The sequence below is a fragment of the Lissotriton helveticus genome, chromosome 6 (assembly GCF_964261635.1).
Source record: "Lissotriton helveticus chromosome 6, aLisHel1.1, whole genome shotgun sequence".
Classification (NCBI taxonomy): Eukaryota; Metazoa; Chordata; class Amphibia; order Caudata; family Salamandridae; genus Lissotriton; species Lissotriton helveticus.
In genome coordinates, this window is record NC_136067.1 from 14,209,886 (window position 1) to 14,230,695 (window position 20,810).

The 20,810-nt window shown below is 46.8% G+C and overlaps 1 protein-coding gene across 3 annotated transcripts in view; it reads right to left on the bottom strand.

Annotated features, from left to right (window-relative positions):
- Positions 1 to 20,810, bottom strand: part of CRIP3 (cysteine rich protein 3) — a 376,762-nt gene that overhangs the window by 59,385 nt on the left and 296,567 nt on the right. For all 3 annotated transcript variants that reach the window (XM_078647288.1, XM_078647290.1, XM_078647289.1), the window contains exon 7: positions 14,311 to 14,368. In XM_078647288.1, the coding sequence (XP_078503414.1) occupies positions 14,311 to 14,368 (58 nt within the window). The remainder of the gene's footprint in view (positions 1 to 14,310; positions 14,369 to 20,810) is intronic.

Sequence of the window (20,810 nt, forward strand, 5' to 3'; positions counted from 1 at the left end):
ATTTGGGCCCAGCCATGTTCCAACCTATTATTCTGATCTTGGTTCCTGTTGTCAGCTCCTTTATACCTTCAATGTTATTTGTTTGGTCTTTCCCTGGTATCCAATGTTGTTGGGATCCGGGCAAGATCGAATGTTTTCTTGTGCTATAAATTTTCCCTCCCGTTGTTATACAGTGCCGTTGAGATCCAGGCCCGGTGCTCTGATATTCTTGATTCATGAGATACTTTTACCTCCGTGCAATGTCTGGTTCTATCACCCTTGTGAAGCTGGATTTTAAATATAACAAGTTTGTTTGGGGTCGGATTTGCACCCCTTCATATACTTTTCTGTGGTTTTGAACCACTTGTTTATGCAACCCCTGTGATAGTTCTTGGGGGTATTTTTCCATTCAGCAGTTTTCTACCCGGATCCCCAATCCTTGAGCAGGTCTTTTTCTGCCATGATGTTTTGAGTGTCTAACCTGCTAGCCCATTAGTTAGGGTTGACTCCCTAGGACTTACCCAGGTGTAGTTTTTGAAGTGCACCGACGCTACTTGAGCTGATGTTAAATAGGCCAGTGATGGTATGCTCGACAGGAGATCTAGAATATTTGAGCGGTTTAGGATGTCACCCGGGCCTCTAGTCTCAAATTTGTGGGTGAAGATCACCCTAACCTGGGAGTTAGCTAAGGATTAATTTCCCATATCTTTTTCCTCAATCTCATATCTCTACCCGCCCTGCGAGTTTGTTTTATCAGATATCCCCATCTGGCTATTGTTCCAGTAGGACGCAGCTGGTGTTTTTCCTTATGGTTTAGTGCGGAGTGGTGGTTGCTTGAGTATATGAGCCCTTTGATCAGCCGGTGTCATCTTCCATGCAGTCAATGTTCTTGAAGTTACTGTCTTTTGGCCTTTGCATGTTTCCATTAGTAGTGGGTGTCCCTGTGGTGTGCAAGAATCCTGCTCTAATGCCGGTGGCGACGTCTCTAACTGCTCGCACGGGTGCATTTCCGAGGACCTCAGTGCTGCAGTTCGTGTTACCATGCTTCTGCTAGTCTCAGATGGTGCCTTTGCTGCCAACCTTCTATTCCTTTAGTCGAATTTCTATAGTTGGTGTTCATTGTCCGGGAATAGGATTGTGCCTGAGAATTAGGAGCAGTGCAGGTATTGAAATACATAGAATTCGCCTTCTGTATTTTTCATATTCTGATTATATAGGATAGAGGATTCCTGGCAGTTTTTCGCCTGGGCCGCTTCATCCATAGTGCTATTTCTCGTTTGGAAGATAGGAAAGATCGATGGGCCCTTGTCGGTGCCAGTATCAGGCGGGTTATAGACTTGGTTTGGAGTTGTCCTATCACACTTATTGTGTGAATATCATCCCGCTATTCCCTTGATTTGTTTTCAGTGATTACTGCAGTTTTTTCTTTTGCCGTCTGGAAAGCTGCCCTAATATTACTTTTTGGCCTATTGTCCTGCTTTGATGTCCTTCATCTGTGCTTGTTGCGGGGCTGCCACTTTTGCCCAGGAGCATGGCGCTGGTTGGAGCAGCTGTGCCAATTGTTGCTTCCGGTTTCAGTGAGGCAATTATTACTCCAGGGGGCGGTTCCTCATTTTCAGAGTTTTTCCTATTTTGCATATTGTTTGTCCATACTTCCCTGCATTGATTTATTAAAGTTCTTAGCAAAGTTGTTATCAAATCAGGCTGTGTGGTTCGTTTTTCAACTATTGCTTCACGGAACGTTTTTTGCTGAGCTTGCTGTAGCCTCCTGGCCATTTTCTATGGTAGTCCACTGGTCAATTTTGGAATTAATCATGTCCACCTTTTTATTGATCGTCACAACACTTTGTGCCAGCATATGCATTAATTCCACTTGTAGCTCTAATTTGTGGGATTGCCAGGTAAGGACCTTCAGATCTGCCAGCAAAGAGTAATTTACTGGGTTCAGAATATGTTACGGATCATCCTTATGAATAGGATCTTGGTCTTTACAATAGGTTCCGGGCTATTGCACCTTGGGGGCTCCTTTGGTTGCCTCTAACCTTGGTTGTAGTTTACCAACTGATTTTGCTACTGTTTTTTGGATGGCCTCTGTATGTGATATCTGGGGTGCAAAGGTCACCAGATTGTTGTTGTATATGCACCCTACCGGAATGGTTGGTGGGGGTGGAACAGTTCTGATTCCTTCCCCGAACACAAAGGTTAATAGAGTCATCCAGTATGTCATATTGCTGATCATTAGTGTGGTGAACGAGGGCCTCCATTTCAAACACATTGTTATTTTGGATGTGTCCAGTGAGAATTAGGCCCTGCGTCTTACTTAAGGCCTCGCCGTGATTGATAGTTGGCGAGATCTCAATAATCCCAGTTTGCTTTGTCTGGTGTTCTGCCATGTTATGGTTCATTTGTTTGCTGATGGCATTTTGAGCGCTATTATCATCTGTGACCATATCTGCTGTCTCTGCAAGTCTCACCATCCCTATGATTGACTATTCTTCTAGACTATCCCGAACTGTGCAGTTTGGGATAAGAGCAGGGACCTCCTGACCCGCTACCCGGGGGCTAGGGCTAATGTCTGCTAATAGTCCCTCATTCTCCACCATAAAACCCATATGATCTGCTGGGGTTTCTGCCTTCAACCCTGAAAAACATTGATGCATCGGGAAGCTCCCTATTGCCAGTTTTTGAATCGCCCAGCTTCTGGTGGTGGCTTGTCCTTCTCCCTCCGCTGCTAAGGTGGATCGGCTGTGCTGCTCAATCCCTGCCCCTATCTTGCACCGATCTTGCAGACTTTTCTGTCCCTGGTTAGTTCCCCATTGCTGCCGCACACTTATGTCTTTGTCAGATTCTGCACTCCTCATTTTCTAGCGATAATCCGGTTCCTGCGAGCCTCAAAGACCTTCTGCGAGTGTTTCCAATTGGTGTAAATTGCAGAGGCCTGCAGCCTGGTCCTGTGCACCCAATCTCTAGCCCGCTCTCTTGACTCCAGCTGCCTAGTTAGGCTATATCGAATAACTGTTTGGACTTCAGCAGGGGCCCCACTCTCCCCCCTTCCCCCCCCCCACACCCCCCTCCCCCCCACTGCCCCCCCCCACTACCCCCCCCACCCCACTACCCCCCCCACCCCCCCACCCCACTACCCCCCCCATCCCACTACCCCCCCCACCCCACTACCCCCCCATTTCCCCTCCTTCCCCCTCTCCCCCCCCCCCCACCCCCTCCCCTCTCTCCACTGCTGTTTCCAAGCAGTAATGCCTGGTGAAGGTGTGCGCAGATCTCCAGGTCGCTGCCCTGCAGACATCCTGGATCGGCACTCCCGCAAATAAAGCAGTGGGGGTAGACACTGCTCTCGTTGAATGTGCACAAACTCGTGCGTTCAGAGGCATTCCGGCAGTTTGGTGACAATATCCTATCGCACTGGCAATCCATCTGGCAATCCCACATTTTGATAAAGGGAAACCTTTCCTGGGTGCGCTGAAAGCGACAAAATGCTGTGAAGACTTACGGAAGGGTTTAGTCTTTTGTAAATAGAATTTGAGACATCACTGGACGTCAAGCGAATGAAGAACTCTTTCCACCGCTGTTGTTGGTTGAGGAAAGAAACACTTTAGAACTAATGGCTCATTCAAATGAAAGACAGTTGGCACTTTTGGGATAAACTATGGATTAGTTCTGAGAATCATTCTGTCCTCTTTAAATTGCAAGAAAGGGTCTTGCATTGTGAGCGCCTGCAACTCCCCCACTCTTCTGGCCGAAGTGAGCGCGACGAGAAGTGCCACCTTCTACGACAGGAATTTAAGATCTGCCCTGTGTATCGGCTCGAAGGGCTGCTTTATTAATTGTGAGAGGACTATGTTCAAATGACAAAGAGGTGGTGGAGGTTTTATTGGAGGAAAAACTCTGAACAATCCCTTCATGAATTGTTTAACAATCCTTGCCGACCATAAGGACGGTCCTGAGGAAGTCCTTCTGTAGTGTGATATTGCAGCTAAATGTACTTTTATAGATGCATGAGCCAAACCAGACTTAGCCAAAAGCAAGATGTATGTAATCTCATGAGGTGCCGAATTCAAAGGATGAATTTTACTTCTTTGGCAGCAGAGACAGAATCTGTTCCACTTCATTCTGTAGGTTTTGTTCGTACTGTCCACTCTGGCGTTTGAGAGGATGCCTTTACATTCCTCTGAGATGTTGAAACTCAAAGTGCTCACGAGATAGACCGCTAAGCGCAAGGATTTTGGGTCCGGATGGAGCACTTGCCCCCGGGACATCGTCAAAAGCGATGGTATTGGCTGGAGGCGAATCGGATTGACCTCCGATAGCAGCAGAAGCTCCGTGAACCAGTGTTGTCTGGGCCACCATGGGGCTATTAGGATCAGTCTGCACGGTTCCTTCTTGATCTTCACAAGCACTCGCGGCAGCAGGGGAATTGGCAGAAAAGCACAGGCAAAAACTCATTCCCCCAGGATCCCCGTTGGGGAAGCCAGCTTGAGCAGAACCGGCATTTCTGGTTCTCTGCTGTTGTTCAGATGTCTACTGTCGGTTCTCCCCACCTTTGAAAAATGCTGTCCAGGACCCCTTGGTCTAACTACCACTTGTGGCAGGCGGACTTGAGCCTGCTGAGAGTATCTGCCTTGAAGTTTTGGTCCCCTGGGAGATGTTCTGCTGTAACGGATATCCCGTGTCGCAGCGCCCATTCCCATATCCTCTGGGCTTCCTGAGACAAGTAGAGTGATCTTGCTCCTCCTTGCTTGTTTAAGTAGTACATTGCAGTTGTGTTGTCCGTTCTTATCAACACTGATGACCCTCTTATCCTTGGTAGGAAAGCTAGCAATGCCAAGCAGACTCCTCTGAGTTCTAGTAAGTTGATGTGTAGTTATTGCTCGTGCAACTTCTAGCGGCCACTGACTTTAAGGAACGCTCCCCATCCTTCTAGGGACGCATCTGTAGTCACTATCAATGGGGCTGGTACTGTAAGGAATGAAAGACCCTGTGAGACATTTCCGTTTTCGGGTCCACCATATCCCCATTTGAACCATGACCGCATTACTTGGACTAAATCCTCGAAGGATCCCTCCGCTTGACGCCATTGTAGATCTAGTTGCTCTTGCAACGGGCGCATTCTTAACCTGCAGTAAGGTATGAGGTGGATGCAAGATGACATTGTTCCCAGCAATGACTTGTACTTGCGTACTGAAAGACAGCTTCTTTTTATTAAGTCTTGGAAGAGAGGTATACATTTCAGCTGTCTTTATTTGGAGGGGAACGCCTTGTGAATCTTTGAAAGACACCCATAATACTGGATAAGGGATGATTTTTCCTTGTTTAAAGTCAGACCTAACCAACTCCATGCAAGCCTGTTGATCGGGCTAATGCTGCTGAAGGTGCCTTGACTAACCAGTCGTCAAGGTAAGGGAATACTAGGTGTTTCTGTTTCCTTAGAACAGAAACCACTGGAGCAAGATATTTCGTAAACATTCTTGAGGCTGATTTCAGGCCTAAAGGCAGTACCTTGAATTGGTAATGTTCTCCGGCTACCATGAACCGAAGTACTGCCTGTGTGAAGGATGGATGGGATGTGAAAGTACGTATCCTGTAGGTCTAATGTGGTCATATGGTCTCCTGGGTCGAATAGCAGAAGAATGTCTTGAAGAGAAACCATTCTGAAAGATTGCTTCTTGAGATAGGTGTTTAGGGATCTGAGGTCTAGAATAGGACGCCACTGAAGAATGTTTTTCTTGACTAGAAAAAAAATAAAAATAAAATCGGGAGTAAAACCCACTTCCCCTCTGGGAGTTCGGCACCGGATCTATTGCTCCCTTTCGGAGCATTGTCCGAATCTCCTTTCCCATTTAATGTAAATGTTTGACCTCCTGATGCACCGGCGAATTGAATAATGTTGAGGACCCATTGGTCCGTAGTTATCTGTTGCCAATTTCCGAAATAATGAGCAATCTTCCCACCCAGGGGAACATGTGAGTCGGTGTAGCCGGAATTTGAAGGTGGTCATTGTCGTTGGGTGTTCTTTCCTCTGACGACCTCCTTTACCTCTCGGAGTAGATTTTGTGTAGCCTTTTGACTGGCACTGTGTATACTGCTGACGGTAGGGCTGAGATGAGGTAGAGTAAGAGGAATATCGTCCTTGTTGGTATCCTCCTCTGTAAGAAGACTGACCTCTACCCTTAGAGCCTCGAAAAGGAACTTTCCTGTATTGTAGAGTTCCCAATAACTTCGCTGTATCCGTATCTTATTTGATACACTGCAGAGCCTCATCTATATGCTTGCCAAACAAATACTCACCGTTGAAAGGAAGGTCCAAGATCTTATTTTGGACCTCCGGTCTAAAAGCTGTTGCCCTTAACCATTCTTGTCTGTGTAGTACAGCTGCTCCTCCAAGAGATATGAATGCTGTGGTCGCTATGTCCATAGCGCAATCTATGACTTCAGCCAAATTTTTCTGGCTTCTTGCCTCTCAGCCTCCGGTACGCTGTCTATGTAAGGCGAAAGGTCGCACCACATTTGCCTATCATGCCTCCCCAGAATGGCCAGGGCATTTGGAGCTCTCACTAACAGGGCAGACAGAGGAAAATCTATTCCCTGCATTGTCCAATCTCCTACCCTCTCTATCCGGAGGAGCCGTAATAGGAGCGGACGGATTTCTTGACTTTTGTTGAGCTGCTTGGGTAACAACCGAGTCCGGCTTGGGATGACCTAAAAGACAAGCTGGAGCATCTGAAGGCGCTTTATATTTTTTGTCCAGTCTGGTGAGCACTGGAGTCACTGTGTTTCCATGACTTTCAGGCCTTCCTCCCAAAGATGACTGACAGTCGGTAAGGACCGAACTGTCCTACGATAGGGTTCCTTGAAGTCATACAATAAACATTCAGCTTTATCCTCTGCCATGGTAAGTACGAATCTTTTTGTGGCTCTCTCCATCAGGTTATGAAACCACTGATTTCCTCCGGTGGAGAACTGACAGGTTTCGGTGAAAGAGAAGAAGGCGACGGAATGAGATAATTGTCCCACTCTCTGCTAGGGTCTGTAATCTCTCCTTCCTCCTGGTCATCTGTGGTCCCTGGTTCTTGTTGAGATCTCGGTGGTGGAGATCTAGGAAGATGCTCCGGTAAGATTTCCCACCTACGCACTGGTGTACTTGGTACAGAGCGTGGTTGAGGCTTAGCCACAGAAACTTTCTTCTAGGCCTGAGGTACAGGATATCTCCTATTATAATCTTTTAGCATGCACTGCAGATCGTTTAACAAAGAAGATGGCACACTCGTCATCTCCACTTGATACTCCTGGCGGTATTGTTGCTGGGGACGACCTTGAAATTCTTCATATTCGTCCTGCGAGTCCTCCTCTTGGTACTTCACCTACAACTGCGACTGGCTACTAGCATAACCAAAAGGACCATCATCTTCGTCTCATTTCGAATCTTCTTCCTCCAGAAGGTGAGATGGTACCAGAGACGACACCTTAATTGGAGATGTAATTTCTGGTGTAATTGTCCTCTTCCAGGCCAAAAACCTCTTCTGGTGTTTTTCCCCTTGTCGACGAGATTGCCTTAGAAAAAGACTACATCATCGTCGTCTACGCTACCGTCGACGTTACTGTCATAGTCGTTGCCGTCTACGATCCTGTGGTCACTGCAGTCGACGATCCCGTAGACGACGTGGTTGTAGCCATATTTATCGTCGATGCCTTCGTCGTCGCAGGTCTCGGCGTCGACACTGTCGTCGACGGTGGTACTGTCGACGGTGATAAAGCTTTAGGAGTAGCTTTTACCTCCGATTTCGTCGACGACGACTTTCTTTTCTTCGTCGACGCTCCCTTCGACGATGCAGATCTTTCCATTTTTTCCTCAGAAGGTGTGGAGGATGGCTTCTTGACCGTAATCTTGACCTTTGGGGGAGATTTTGAGGGCTCTGAACTAGTTTTCTTGGCATGTTTTACCCCCAAAGCATGACCCTTCTCCTTTACTTTGCCTAAAGGAGATTGAGGGACTGCGCACAGAAGACACTGGGGTAGTCTTTTTAAGGCCGTCTCAGGTCTCTCACCTGAGGTATGAGCCTGAGGAGATCTGCTCCTTTTCTGAGATCTCCTGGAAGAAGACTCCTCCTCACTGTCACTAGATATGACTTCCTTCCTAGCTTTAATCTTTTGACGCCATAGTAAAAGCCTTCCTTCACCATCCCTCAAAGTTTTATTGGAAAAGGTACGACATACCTTGCAATCCTTTGCCTGATGGTCTGGATAAAGGCAGTAGATGCAGTCTTTATGAGGGTCGTCTGTTAGAGCCTTTTCTTAGAGCAGGTGGCACAAGCTCTAAATAATATTTTTTTTCTCCTGGTCAGCCATGGTAGAAGGAGAAATAGTATGAAGTACTTCAAATAATTAAATTTGGATAAGGAAAAATCCTCAGATTCCATCTGAATTGAGTAGAACTGAAGAGTTTGAGCAGAGCTCAAAGGAGAATCCCTAGCACAACGTGCAGTAGAAAATCTGAGGAGCAAAAGGTTCTCTCAGGAGAGTTCTAGAGGGTGAAGAGCTCCGATTGGTTCACGGAAAAGTTTGGTCTCTTTTACATAACAAGGGTTATGGGATGTAAAAGGGAAATGGGCCTAGGCCTCTTTTCAGTTTACTATACTACTAAGCATTGCTTTTTTATGTACCGGAGACTCCCGTCTCGACAATGGGCAATGATTCAGTCATGTGAATCTATGAAAGCTCCAATACTGGAGTAAACGGGTGGATTACGGGCGTACTAAGGAGGCAACATTGCATTATTGAAACCTGTGAGAGAATTGAATATTTTAAACTGGAGGGCAATCTACCCACCGTACGAATTTCCCACCATCAACGGGGATCAACTGTATCACTTTCATAATTTGCGAGCCCACAATATTGATTTGGTCTCTTCTTTAGAACCGCTGAAATGAAATGACAAATGATCACTTTCTAAATCATTTCAATATAGGTGGACGGATTTTGAAGTCTTAAGAGAACCACTTTGACACGATAGTGACATCATCGAGTTTTACATTAATTTACATGGTTTACCAACGTTGCTGCTAAGGTTGGCTGGCAGCCATACTTAACCACAGAAACAACACTATAATAAGCCCTGAAGACGTCCCAAGAGGGATGAAATGCGTTGGCAAAGCAATTGTGTGGTGATTTTTTAAAAAAAAACAAGAGGAGAATTGATTTACAATAAAGAATTGATTACAACCACAATCAAGACATTGACTGTTTGCCTGGGAAGCCTTTTTTGTTTATGAACTTGTTTTATGTCAATCTAAATAAGCTGTACTATGTTAGCTGTATAAACAGAATACACTTTTCTCGGGTGCAGGGTCAGTCTTGAGCTTTCAACCACAATAGAGCGCAGGCCAGATACAGTAGCCACAAAGGACCGCTGAACAAAGCACTTTAATCCAGGTCGCAATGGCGAGATGCAGCAGAGCGATGAGTGAATCGATTTCACAGTCAAGGTAAAGTATTGGTTTACTTCACAATACGCCGGTTCTGAAGACGATGCGCCGAGTGGCGTTGGCTCCGTAGACGATGCACAGGGTTTCTCCAAGCAGTTGAAGGGATGTGTTGATCTTCCTTAACTGCAGCGGCGACAATATGTTGGTTCCAAAGCGACTTTTCTTTAAGACTATGAACTTGCTGAGAGTGTGATGTGCAGATTTTGCCCCCTCTACAGTGACGATGTGTCAGTTTTGCTACACGCAGACATGAGGTGTGGGGGGTTCTAATGGTTTAAGCACCTGGGTCCACTTCCTATGGACAAGGCACATGAGTAGATGGTGAGACTTTGATAACCCAGAGTCTCAAAAACAGAAAGCAAGCCAGCAAGCCATTGGAGATCACTCTGGGTACAAGCAGAGTCCAGGTCATCTCAAAAGGGTCAGAGGGAAGCAGACAGCAGCAGAGAAAGCAGTTCAAGAGCAGCAGTACAGCAGAGTGACAGTCCTTGTACTAGCACAGCAGTCCTAATGGTTTCTTTACAGCCCCAGAAGGGTCTCATTTTGTGGGATCAGAGACCCAGTACTTATACCCAGTTGTGCCTTTGAAGTGGCGCTGACTTCAAAGAAGAGTCTTTAAAGTGCAGAGAGGTCTTTTCTTCCTAGTCCTAGCTCCAGACTTCCTACAAGAAGCAATCAAAGGACACTGCCTTTTCAGGTGCAAGTCTCCTCTCTCCCATCCTGTCAGAAGGCAGATGGATTCTTAAGACATTAATTTGTGTTGCTGTCTAGAAGGAATGCACAAGGTCAGGCGGTCACCCACCTAGACATGTACTGGAGACAGGCTGCAGACACAAAGCTTTAAGAGCAGAGACATGCCACTTTCAAAAAGTGGTATTTCTAAAATAGTAATGTGTAATCCAACGTTACCAGTAAAGAGGATTCATCATTACCATTCCAAAGATATAAAACATGATAGAGCTACTTCTTCTCAATCAGGAATTGCAGCTTAAAAGTAATAAGGAATTCCCAATGGTAACCTATGAGAGGAGTAGGGCTCAGTAGTGAGAAACGAATTGGGGTGTTTTTCACGACCAGGACAAGCAGAACTTATAAGTACATGTCCAACCTTTTACTTACAGAGCACCATGCCCTATGGGCACCTAGTGCCTAACTGAGGGGTGACGTGTAATAAAAGGAGAGTTTGAGGCTTGGCAAGAGATTATAAATGCAGAGTCAAAATGGCAGTAAAACTGCAAACATAGGACCTGCAGTGGCAGGCCCAAGACATGTGTAAAGGGTTACCTGTGTGGGTGACACAATCAGTGCTGCTGAGCCATCAAGAGCATTTAATTTTCAGGCCCTGGGAGTACATTCTACTTGCCGCTTATAGATACATTAAATCTCCCAAAAGTAGATAAACCAATGTTTCGATGCTTAGGGAAGAAGCACATGCAATTTAGGACTGGTCAGCAGTAAAGTGTTCAGAGTCTCAAGGCCAACAAAAAGATTACAGCAAAAAGAGGAGGTAAGCAAACAAATGTTTTGGAAGAAAGCCACCCTAAGGCTGACCGATCAAACACCACTTCAGTGTATACTACTCCACTGTGTCCCACTTCAGTGTCTACTACTCCACTGTGTGACATTCCACTCTTTGCCATTAAACTGCACAACACTCCACTCTCTGCAATTTCACTCTATGCCACTCCACTCTACATGATTAGATTGTACACAACTACACTATACCCAACTCCAGTTTAGGACAATCCTCTGTATAGTAGTTCACTATGTGCCAACTCTACTGTACACCAATCTACTGTATTCCACTTTATGCCACTGCAGTCTACTACACTCCATTCTACTCTACGCCAGTTCACTATATACCTCTCTACTCTACAACACTTAGGTCTACACCATTAAACTCTATCCTGTCCCGTCTACCCACTCTGTTACGCCACTCCAGTGTATGCAATTACCATCTACATTACTCCAATGAACACTGTACGGAACTCCAGAGTAAACACTTCACTCAAAGCTCCTCTTTTTGCTGTAATCTTTTTGTTGGCCTTGAGACTCTGAACACTTTACTGCTGACCAGTCCTAAATTGCATGTGCTTCTTCCCTAAGCATCGAAACATTGGTTTATCTACTTTTGGGAGATTTAATGTATCTATAAGCGGCAAGTAGAATGTACTCCCAGGGCCTGAAAATTAAATGCTCTTGATGGCTCAGCAGCACTGATTGTGTCACCCACACAGGTAACCCTTTACACATGTCTTGGGCCTGCCACTGCAGGTCCTATGTTTGCAGTTTTACTGCCATTTTGACTCTGCATTTATAATCTCTTGCCAAGCCTCAAACTCTCCTTTTATTACACGTCACCCCTCAGTTAGGCACTAGGTGCCCATAGGGCATGGTGCTCTGTAAGTAAAAGGTTGGACATGTACTTATAAGTTCTGCTTGTCCTGGTCGTGAAAAACACCCCAATTCGTTTCTCACTACTGAGCCCTACTCCTCTCATAGGTTACCATTGGGAATTCCTTATTACTTTTAAGCTGCAATTCCTGATTGAGAAGAAGTAGCTCTATCATGTTTTATATCTTTGGAATGGTAATGATGAATCCTCTTTACTGGTAACGTTGGATTACACATTACTATTTTAGAAATACCACTTTTTGAAAGTGGCATGTCTCTGCTCTTAAAGCTTTGTGTCTGCAGCCTGTCTCCAGTACATGTCTAGGTGGGTGACCGCCTGACCTTGTGCATTCCTTCTAGACAGCAACACAAATTAATGTCTTAAGAATCCATCTGCCTTCTGACAGGATGGGAGAGAGGAGACTTGCACCTGAAAAGGCAGTGTCCTTTGATTGCTTCTTGTAGGAAGTCTGGAGCTAGGACTAGGAAGAAAAGACCTCTCTGCACTTTAAAGACTCTTCTTTGAAGTCAGCGCCACTTCAAAGGCACAACTGGGTATAAGTACTGGGTCTCTGATCCCACAAAATGAGACCCTTCTGGGGCTGTCACCCACGCTCTCATTACGTCCCACCTGGACTATGCTAATAGTCTTTATGCCGGAGCTCCCCAATACCTGACTGACCGGCTTCAGATTGTCCAGAATGCGGCAGCTAGGCTGATTGGTAATATGTCTTATCGTCAGTCAGTTGCCGCATATCGTAGGGAACTGCACTGGCTTCCTGTGGCTAGCCGAATTCAGTTTAAGATCCTCACTCTGACTCATCGAGCCATTAATGATCGCGGACCAAACTATCTAAAAAAACGAGTCTTAATATCCCGGTCCATCAGATCTCTAAGATCCAATGACCTATGCCTTCTGATCTCTCCCCGCTTCAGACTTTCCAGAATGGGTGGCAGAGGATTCAGCGTCATTGCTGCAAAATTATGGAACTCCCTGCCAGTCGATCTCAGATTCTGCTCCTCTGAATCTGTCTTCCGGGCCAGACTCAAAACCTGGCTCTTTTCTAGACTCTGATCTTCTTGTCATTTCCCCTGTCTGTTCCCTTTTTCCCCTCTGAGACTCAGGTTCCAGCGCCGGGACACCCCTCCGGGGGTAGCTGTGCGCTTTATAAGCTACATAAAATAAAAATAAATAAAAGCTATTCCACTGTATCTTATTCCACTGTACACCACTACAATTGACCTCACTACGGTAATCCACTGTACGCAACTGCACTACACCATACTTCACTGTATGCCACTCCATTCTACAGCACTTCACTGTATGCGATTAGACAGTACGCAACTCCGCTGTACCACTCCACTATACATTACACTCAGATTGCAGCGTACAACACTGTCCTCCACTCTACTGTAAGCTCCACAACACACCACTAGAAGACAACTATATGCTTTAAAATACATTTTCATTCAAAATAAATACAAAAACGCTAAAACGTAAAGAAAAGAAGACAAAGATTAAAGTTTACAGTTAGGACTACTATTGATTCTTTCTATACAAACCAAACCTAAAGTACACAAAGTTTAAAAATTCAAAAGTGATACAAATACCTTAAATGTATAATTTACACACCACCTTTAAATTATCAAATGTATGCTTTACAAACCAACCTTAAACTACACAAAAATGATAAATTCCAAAGTTATATATTTAATTTGTTATGCAACTCCTTCAATTATTTGAACTTGTGCACCTCATTGCACAGTAGTCTACTATGCAGTGTTATCACAAATGATGTGATTTGCTATGTCAATTGTTACTGTAAATATTATTTTAGATAGTATAAGTAAGGTAATAGAAACTAGTATAAGCAGTATATGGGGAAGGTACGGATTACAGTTAATGTAGTGTGGCCACCAAGTTGAATACACTGTACAGTGGTGCACGAGTTAATATAATTTGAGCTGTTGCGTAAGTTATACATTAACAGTATAAGTATAGAATTTTAAATTTGTGTAGTTTAAGTTTGCCTTGTAGCTAAAGAGTAAATACATTTAAAGTAATTTAAAGGTGGTGTGTAAATTAGAAGTGTAAGGTCTATAATGTTAGAATTTGTAATCTTTGTGTAGTTTAGGTTTGTTTGGAAACAATAAATAAAGTGCTCCTAATTAAAACAAAGATATAACCTTTGTTTTTCAATATTGCAATTCCACAGTTTAACTTCTTTTCACCTATTACAATAACAAAAACCACAAGATGCAAGAAGTTGGTCTCAGGATTCAGGCAAACTAGACAAGCTATAACGTCCATATCGGTCTATACCCTACAGTAACATTGACGTAACTCTGTTGGTCAGAAATTACAAATAGGTTGTAGATTGTTAATTGCAAAATTGGTCCCTTATATGTTGAATCACAGAAAACAAAAGAATGTATCACCAACCTTTAGGTCCAAACAGGTATCCATAGCATGGAACATGGCAGTATGGCACCCCATCATGCTGTAAAGATAAATTGGAGTCCATTTTAATATGCATTTACTTGCAGATACATGAATGAGCATCAGAGATTGATAGATAGCGTTCCAGCAACCACCGCAGGTTTCTTACATGACCTCCACCAATGTTCCTTGAAACCCAGTGATTGCCACCTCCCTTTGAAAACAAGAGTGCAGTGTTACCCCAAACATAACTGCCAGCTTGTCATGTACGACTGATGCTTCTTCAATCCCCGAGCACCTTCTCCATCCAACCTACGGACCAATCAACCTTTTTATCACTCTTTCATTACCACCCAATGATGCCTTCAGCAAACAGAGGGCAAAGGGATCACTTGTTTGAGCCTGGGAAGATCTAGGTGCACCCCTACCTCCTTTACCACCTCAGCAAATACCTGGAAGTTACTTTAAATTTGTGTCCTCCTTCCTGCACCTTACACACAATTAGTCTCCAGAATTATACTGAAACCAACACCAACTCAGAGCCAGATTGATGTTTTTTATTTTATTTATTGAAGTTTTGTATAGCGCTAGCTGGACCCGGGGGTATCAGAGCGCTTCACAGCAAATAGAGAAATGCAATCAAGGCAATAAGCAAATAATACAAGAATCGGAGACGATAGGATGGGAATAAAGCCTGTACACCAACAAAACAACAGCAATAATAACGTAATAAGAGATGGAGTTCGGGGGTGAATCGGTTAGATTTGAGTACCGTAGAGGAATCGGATTTCTGCTGTTGGGAGATGGGCTTCTCTTTAAGCACCGGAGCGTTCAAGGAAGAGGGCTTTGAGTAGCGTTTTGAATTGTGGGAAGGAGGCGGTCGTTCTGATATGTGGGGGGATGGAGTTCCAAATCCTGGGAGCGTTCCCCGCAAAGGATTTATTAGAGGTCTTGCGTTTCTGTGATTTCAGCGGGATGAGCAGGAGTGTGTTGGAGCTTCTGAGGTTCCTGGATTGTCCAGCCCTTTTGAGTTTAGAGGCCAGGTATTCAGGTTTGCCTGTATGCAAGGCTTTATGTGTGAGGCAGGCTGTGCGGAAGTTAGCTCGTTGGTCAATCGGAAGCCATTTGAGTTCTTTGAGCGCCGGGGAGATGTGGTCAAATTTCTTTGTTCCTGTGATCATTCTTGCGGCAGCGTTGAGGGTGGAGTTGAGGGGTCCCAGGTGTGACTTGGCTGTTCCAGTCAGTACAGCAATGCCATAGTCAATTCTTGAGAGCACGAGTGCCTGGGTGGCATGTTTCAGATCTTTGGGGGGGGAGGAAGGGTTTAATTTTGTAGAGAAGTTTCAAGTTCATGAACGCGCTTTTGGCGGTTTTAGAGATATGCTTCTTCATGTCCAGTTTGGGGTCGAGAGTGATTCCTAGTGATTTTGCTGAGTCCGTTGGAGTAAGAGACATTGAGGGCATTTAAGGCTTTGAGCCATTCCACTATTTGTGGGTTTTCATCTTTGTTCGAGATTAAGAGAACTTCCGTTTTATCTTCGTTCAGTTTGAGGTGGTTGACTGAGAGCCAGTGTTGAACCTCCATGAGTGTGGCATTAAGTCTGTGAATGTCAGCGATCGAAGTGGTTTCCAAGTAGAGTTGAGTGTCATCCGCGTACAGGTGGAAGGGGATGTTAGAGTTCCCTAGGAGAGAGGTGAGGGGTTCCATGTAGATGTTGAAAAGTTGCGGGGAGAGTACTGATCCTTGTGGAACACCTCTGTTGATGGGGAGGGGGTCTGACTCGAAACTGTTGATCTTTATTCTTTGAGAGCGGTTGTTCAGAAAGGAGGCGAACCATTTTAGGACTGTGTTTTCGATGCCCGCTCTTTCTCGGAGGACATTAAGAAGGCATCAAATGCAGCCGAGAGGTCAAGGAGAATGAGGAGGCTACATTGGTTGGAGTCGAGTGACATGTGCAAGTCGTCAAGGACATTTAGGATAGCGGTTTCCGTACTGCAGCCCTCTCTGAACCCTGATTGGAGAGGATCCAGTAGGTTCAAATTCTCTAAGTGTTGGGTTAATTGTGACAGCACAAATCTTTCCAGAATTTTGGCTAGGAACGGAAGATTCGATACTGGTCTGAAGTTGTTCATGTCTGTGAGATCAAGGCCGGGTTTTTTGAGCAGAGGGGTGACTTGTCCTAGTTTAAGGCAGTCAGGGATGAGGCCCTCGCTTAAGGAGCTATTGATGATCTTGCCCGTTTGGGGCTAGGGTGAGCTTCAAGTCCTTGGCCAGTCTTGAGGGAAGTAGATCGAGAGAGTGAGAGGAGGGTTTCGCTGCGTCGATAAGATTGCTTATCATTTCAACCTCGACCGGCTGGAAAGAAGACCAGCGGAGAGATGATGTTACTGGGGTGTTGTGGATGAATGCAGGGCTCTGGATGAAGGAGCGGTCGATTTTGGCGATTTTTTCATTGAAGAAGCTTGCGAAGTTGTCACATTGGGTTTTGGAGGCAGCTAAATTGGCCGCCTTGGGAATGGAGGTTTGGTTTCTAATGATGTCGAAGAGTTCCTTGGGGCGGTTTCTGGCATTGTCTAATGCAGAACTGAAGAAGGAAGTCTTCTTACTTTTGATGTGAGTATAGTATATTTTGCGGGCTGCCTTCAGTTGGTCCCGATGCAAGGCAGATGGGTTGTTTCTCCAAGTTCTTTCCAAGGATCTAAGGTGTCTTCTTTCCTCATTAATGTCAGTAGAGAACCAAGATCTGGAGGGGATGCTTCTGGGTTTTTTTTGTTTCAAAGGAGCCAGCTGATCTAGGACAAGCTCTAGATTGGAATGGTAGAGCGAGGTGAGTTCCGAGGTAGAGAGGGGCTCCGCCGTGTTCGGGAGGAGCGTGCTGAGTCCTTCCTCAAGCTTGTCTCGGGGAACTCTGGTGGTGTTCCTGACCCATTTGGGGGGGGCTTGGGTGGGTGGGAGTGACACGGCCGGTTGCAGGATGTGAAATAAAATGATGTGGTGGTCTGACCAGTCCACCGGGATGATGTGGTCAATCGAGAGTGCATTTTTGTTCCCGATGATGGCATCCAGGGTCGCTCCTCTGTAGTGTGTTTCTTCTGAGCAATGTTGGACCAAATCGTTGTCTTGTAGCAGGGTGTTGAGAGATTGAATCAGCGGGTTTTTGTGGTCGTTCCATCTTAAGTTGAGGTCGCCCATAATTAGATTGTCGTAATTAAGTGCGGATTGGGTGATCAGATCCGATAACTGGGCTTTAAATTAGTTGGCATTGCCTGGGGGATGGTAGAGGAGATGGCACTGACGAGAGCTATGACCGTGACATTTGATGTTGACCGATAGGCATTCGAAGGAGCTGTGCAGGTAGGAGGGAGCTTCAGAGACTGCAAGGTTGCTTTTGTAGATGATCGCTATGCCGCCACCTTTGTGAATGGGCCTGTCTTTACGGATAATTGAGAAGCCGGGAGGCACCAGCATATCCAGAATGGGATGGGATAGGGAGTTAAGCCACGTTTCAGTAATGAAGGCCACATCCAGGTCATGAGAGAGGATGGATTCAGCTATTTCCGTTGCATGTTTGACTGCGGACCGGCTGTTGATAAGCATGCAGTTCAAGTGGGGGGGGGGGGGTCTTCTTTTGTTTTCAAATTGTCAGGGATGGCTCTGTGAATGGGGGACAGATAAAGAGGGGGTCTGATTGTTCTACGGGTGGGCAGGTCCCTACCTATTCCGGTGATGACTTGGATCGAGGAGGAGAGGGTCGGAATCACGTGAGGGGCCAGGGCAGGCTGGTTCGGGGGGAGTTCGTGTGAAGCGACGAGTGCGCTCACTTCTAGAGGGGAGAAGGAGGTAGAGTTTCTGCTGGGAGTGATTGCTCGTGACTTCGTTGGGACTTTGGTGAGAGGGGGCAGGGGACCAGGGAGGGTATGAGCCTGGACGGTACGGGGAAAATCATTCCTAGGGGGAGGCGGGGGGATGTAGTGTGAGGCGGAGGGGGAGGGGGGTAGCTGGAGATTCCCAAGGGCAGAGAGGGTTTCCTTCAGTCCTAGGATCAGGGTCGAGATCTGAGCTTCAACAATGTCGAGGCGCTGCGCTATCTCGAGTGAGGGGGGGAGGGGGGGTCAATGGAACTGGGAGGTACTGGGTGTGAGGAGCTAATGGGCGAGTTTCCGGTGGGAGGGATAAAAGGATGGGAGGTGGCGGGATCTGGATTGGGGTTTTGTTGTGGGAGGGTTGTTAAGGGAAGGGTGTTGTGGGCCCTACGGGGGAGGGAGATAGCTTCAGAGGAGGGGGAAGTGAGAGCTAGCGGAGAGAGGAATGGCGGGTTAGGAGGTTGAGTAATGGGGTTGTCAGGTCTATCTATCAATTGTGGGAGGGTTAGAGGGTGAGGTGGATTACTGTCCAAACGGGGGTGCGTGTTAACTTCGTTAGAGGGAACAGAGTGAACAAGGGGAGAGGGTATTGGTGGGGGTGGATTGAGCGATGGTGTAGTTGAGGGGTCTGGGATCATTGAGGGGGGGGCAGAGAGCGGGAGGTGCTTCTGGAGCTAGGGAATGGTCTAGGATCATAGGATGGGTGTGACGAACGGGGGGCGAGAATTGTGAGGTATGGGGGGTTAGGGCTGTCGGGAGCGGCTGGGTGGAGGAGGGACTAGGTGGTGTAGTGGAAGGACGCTGGGGTGGCGAGGGGGGCTCAGTGGGGGGAGGTTGGGTGTGCCGGACGGGGGGCGAGAGTTGTGAGGAATGGGGCGTTAGGGCTGTCGGGAGCGGCTGGGTGGAGGAGGGACTAGGTAGTGTAGTGGTCGGACGCTGGGGTGGCGAGTTCTGGTGAATCAGGGTTTGAGCGGAGCCGAAAGGATGGGCGGGGGGAGTTTTGAGTGGGTAATGGGTCGTAGCCATCCTAAGTGTGGGGAAGAGAGAGTCGAAGAACTCTAGGTTTTCCTCTTTCGCCTGGATAAGAATGGTGCAGTTCCTATAAATGGTGATGGAGATGTCACCCGTCAGGGATAGATGATTCAGGGGGGCGATTGTCAGTTTGCGGTTGTGATCAGTGAAGGTGGTTTTGGAGATGGGGAGGGATGTATTAAAGATGTTGGCCCAAACGTCAGGTCTGTTGGTGTGGAAAATAAAGTCCATTTTCTTCTGACCTCTAGTTGTGCAGTGGTAAATGTCAACAATTAGCGTTTCAGGGTGTTGCCTTATTATGTTCTGTTTGAAGCGTTTTTTAGATTTGAAAGAGAGGGATCGTGGGAACGATATAGCGAAGGTGTTCGGTCCTTGAGGTGAGAGGAGGTTAGTGGAAGGGTCAAGATGAGTGACCGATAGTGCGGCTGGGGGCATCTTGGCTGGGCGGGGGGGAGAGGCTCAGGGGGAGTGAGGCGGAGGACAGAGGGGAGGAGGGTTAATTGGGACGGTGTGGAGAGTGTATCGTGCTTTGGAGAGTTGTCTCAAGGGCGGGATAGGTTCCGAGGCCCTGTTCGGGTATTCTTGACGAGTTCGGAGTAGGCTTAGACCGGGAGATCAGGCCGAGTTTTGAGCTTGGGGAAGCTCTGTGTGAACTCTAGCTCACCGGGGCTAAAGTTAATAACTCGGGAGAGCAGGAGACTCAAAGTCCATAAGGGCAAGAAAGGGCAATGCGAGGGCAGGTTCAATATCAGGGTCCGGATAACGCATGAAACGTGTAGATCAGCACCGCTTTCGCAGCTGGTCGATGTTCTGAGTGGCGGCCAAGTTAGGGACAGGCAGACCGGGCTAAAGTCGAGAAAATGGCAGCGCAGGAAGACTACGAGTCCAGGTGGGCCAGAGGGGGAGGGCAGGTTTACCTGATCTGATCAGAAGTTTCTGGCGAGTCCCAAGTAGGTAGAGACCGAGCAGATCCGGTCCATTTAGAGCTGGAGGATGTCCTGTGTGGTGGCCATATTAGGGATAGTGTACATCAGGACCGAAAGCATTGCTGGTCGATTTCTTGGGTGGCGGCCATGTTGGGGGCAGGCAGCCAGGCTGAAGTCGAGAAATCTGCAGACCTGTTCCAATGGTACAGGCGAGTCCCACATAGGCAGAGAGGGATCAGGTTCGGTCTCAATTAGAGCTGGAAGGTGTTCTGTGTGGCAGGGCAAATCAGGATCGATTTCAAAGCAGGTCGCCGTCCTGAGTGGCGGCCATATTGGGGACAGGCGGCCAAGGCTAATGTCGGTAAATCTGCAGTGCAGGTAGGCAAGGAGGCTAAGGGTCCTAGCGGGCCAACGGGAGGGCAGGTTCATATGTCCTTATCCAGAGTTAATGGAGAGTCACGACAAGAGAAGGAACGTGCATATCCGGGCCGGTTTGTAGCTGGGAAGATGTCCTGTGTGTCGGCCATCTTAGGGTCAGGGAGCCCTTCACGGTAATAAGTGGCTGGTATAAGTGTGGAGTGCCCCCGAGGGAGGCACCGATGAACCCGGTCTGTAGCGGTAGACTTGTGGATCGGGGGCCCTTATTTCCGCAATCTTTTGGGCTCACCTGATACATTGACT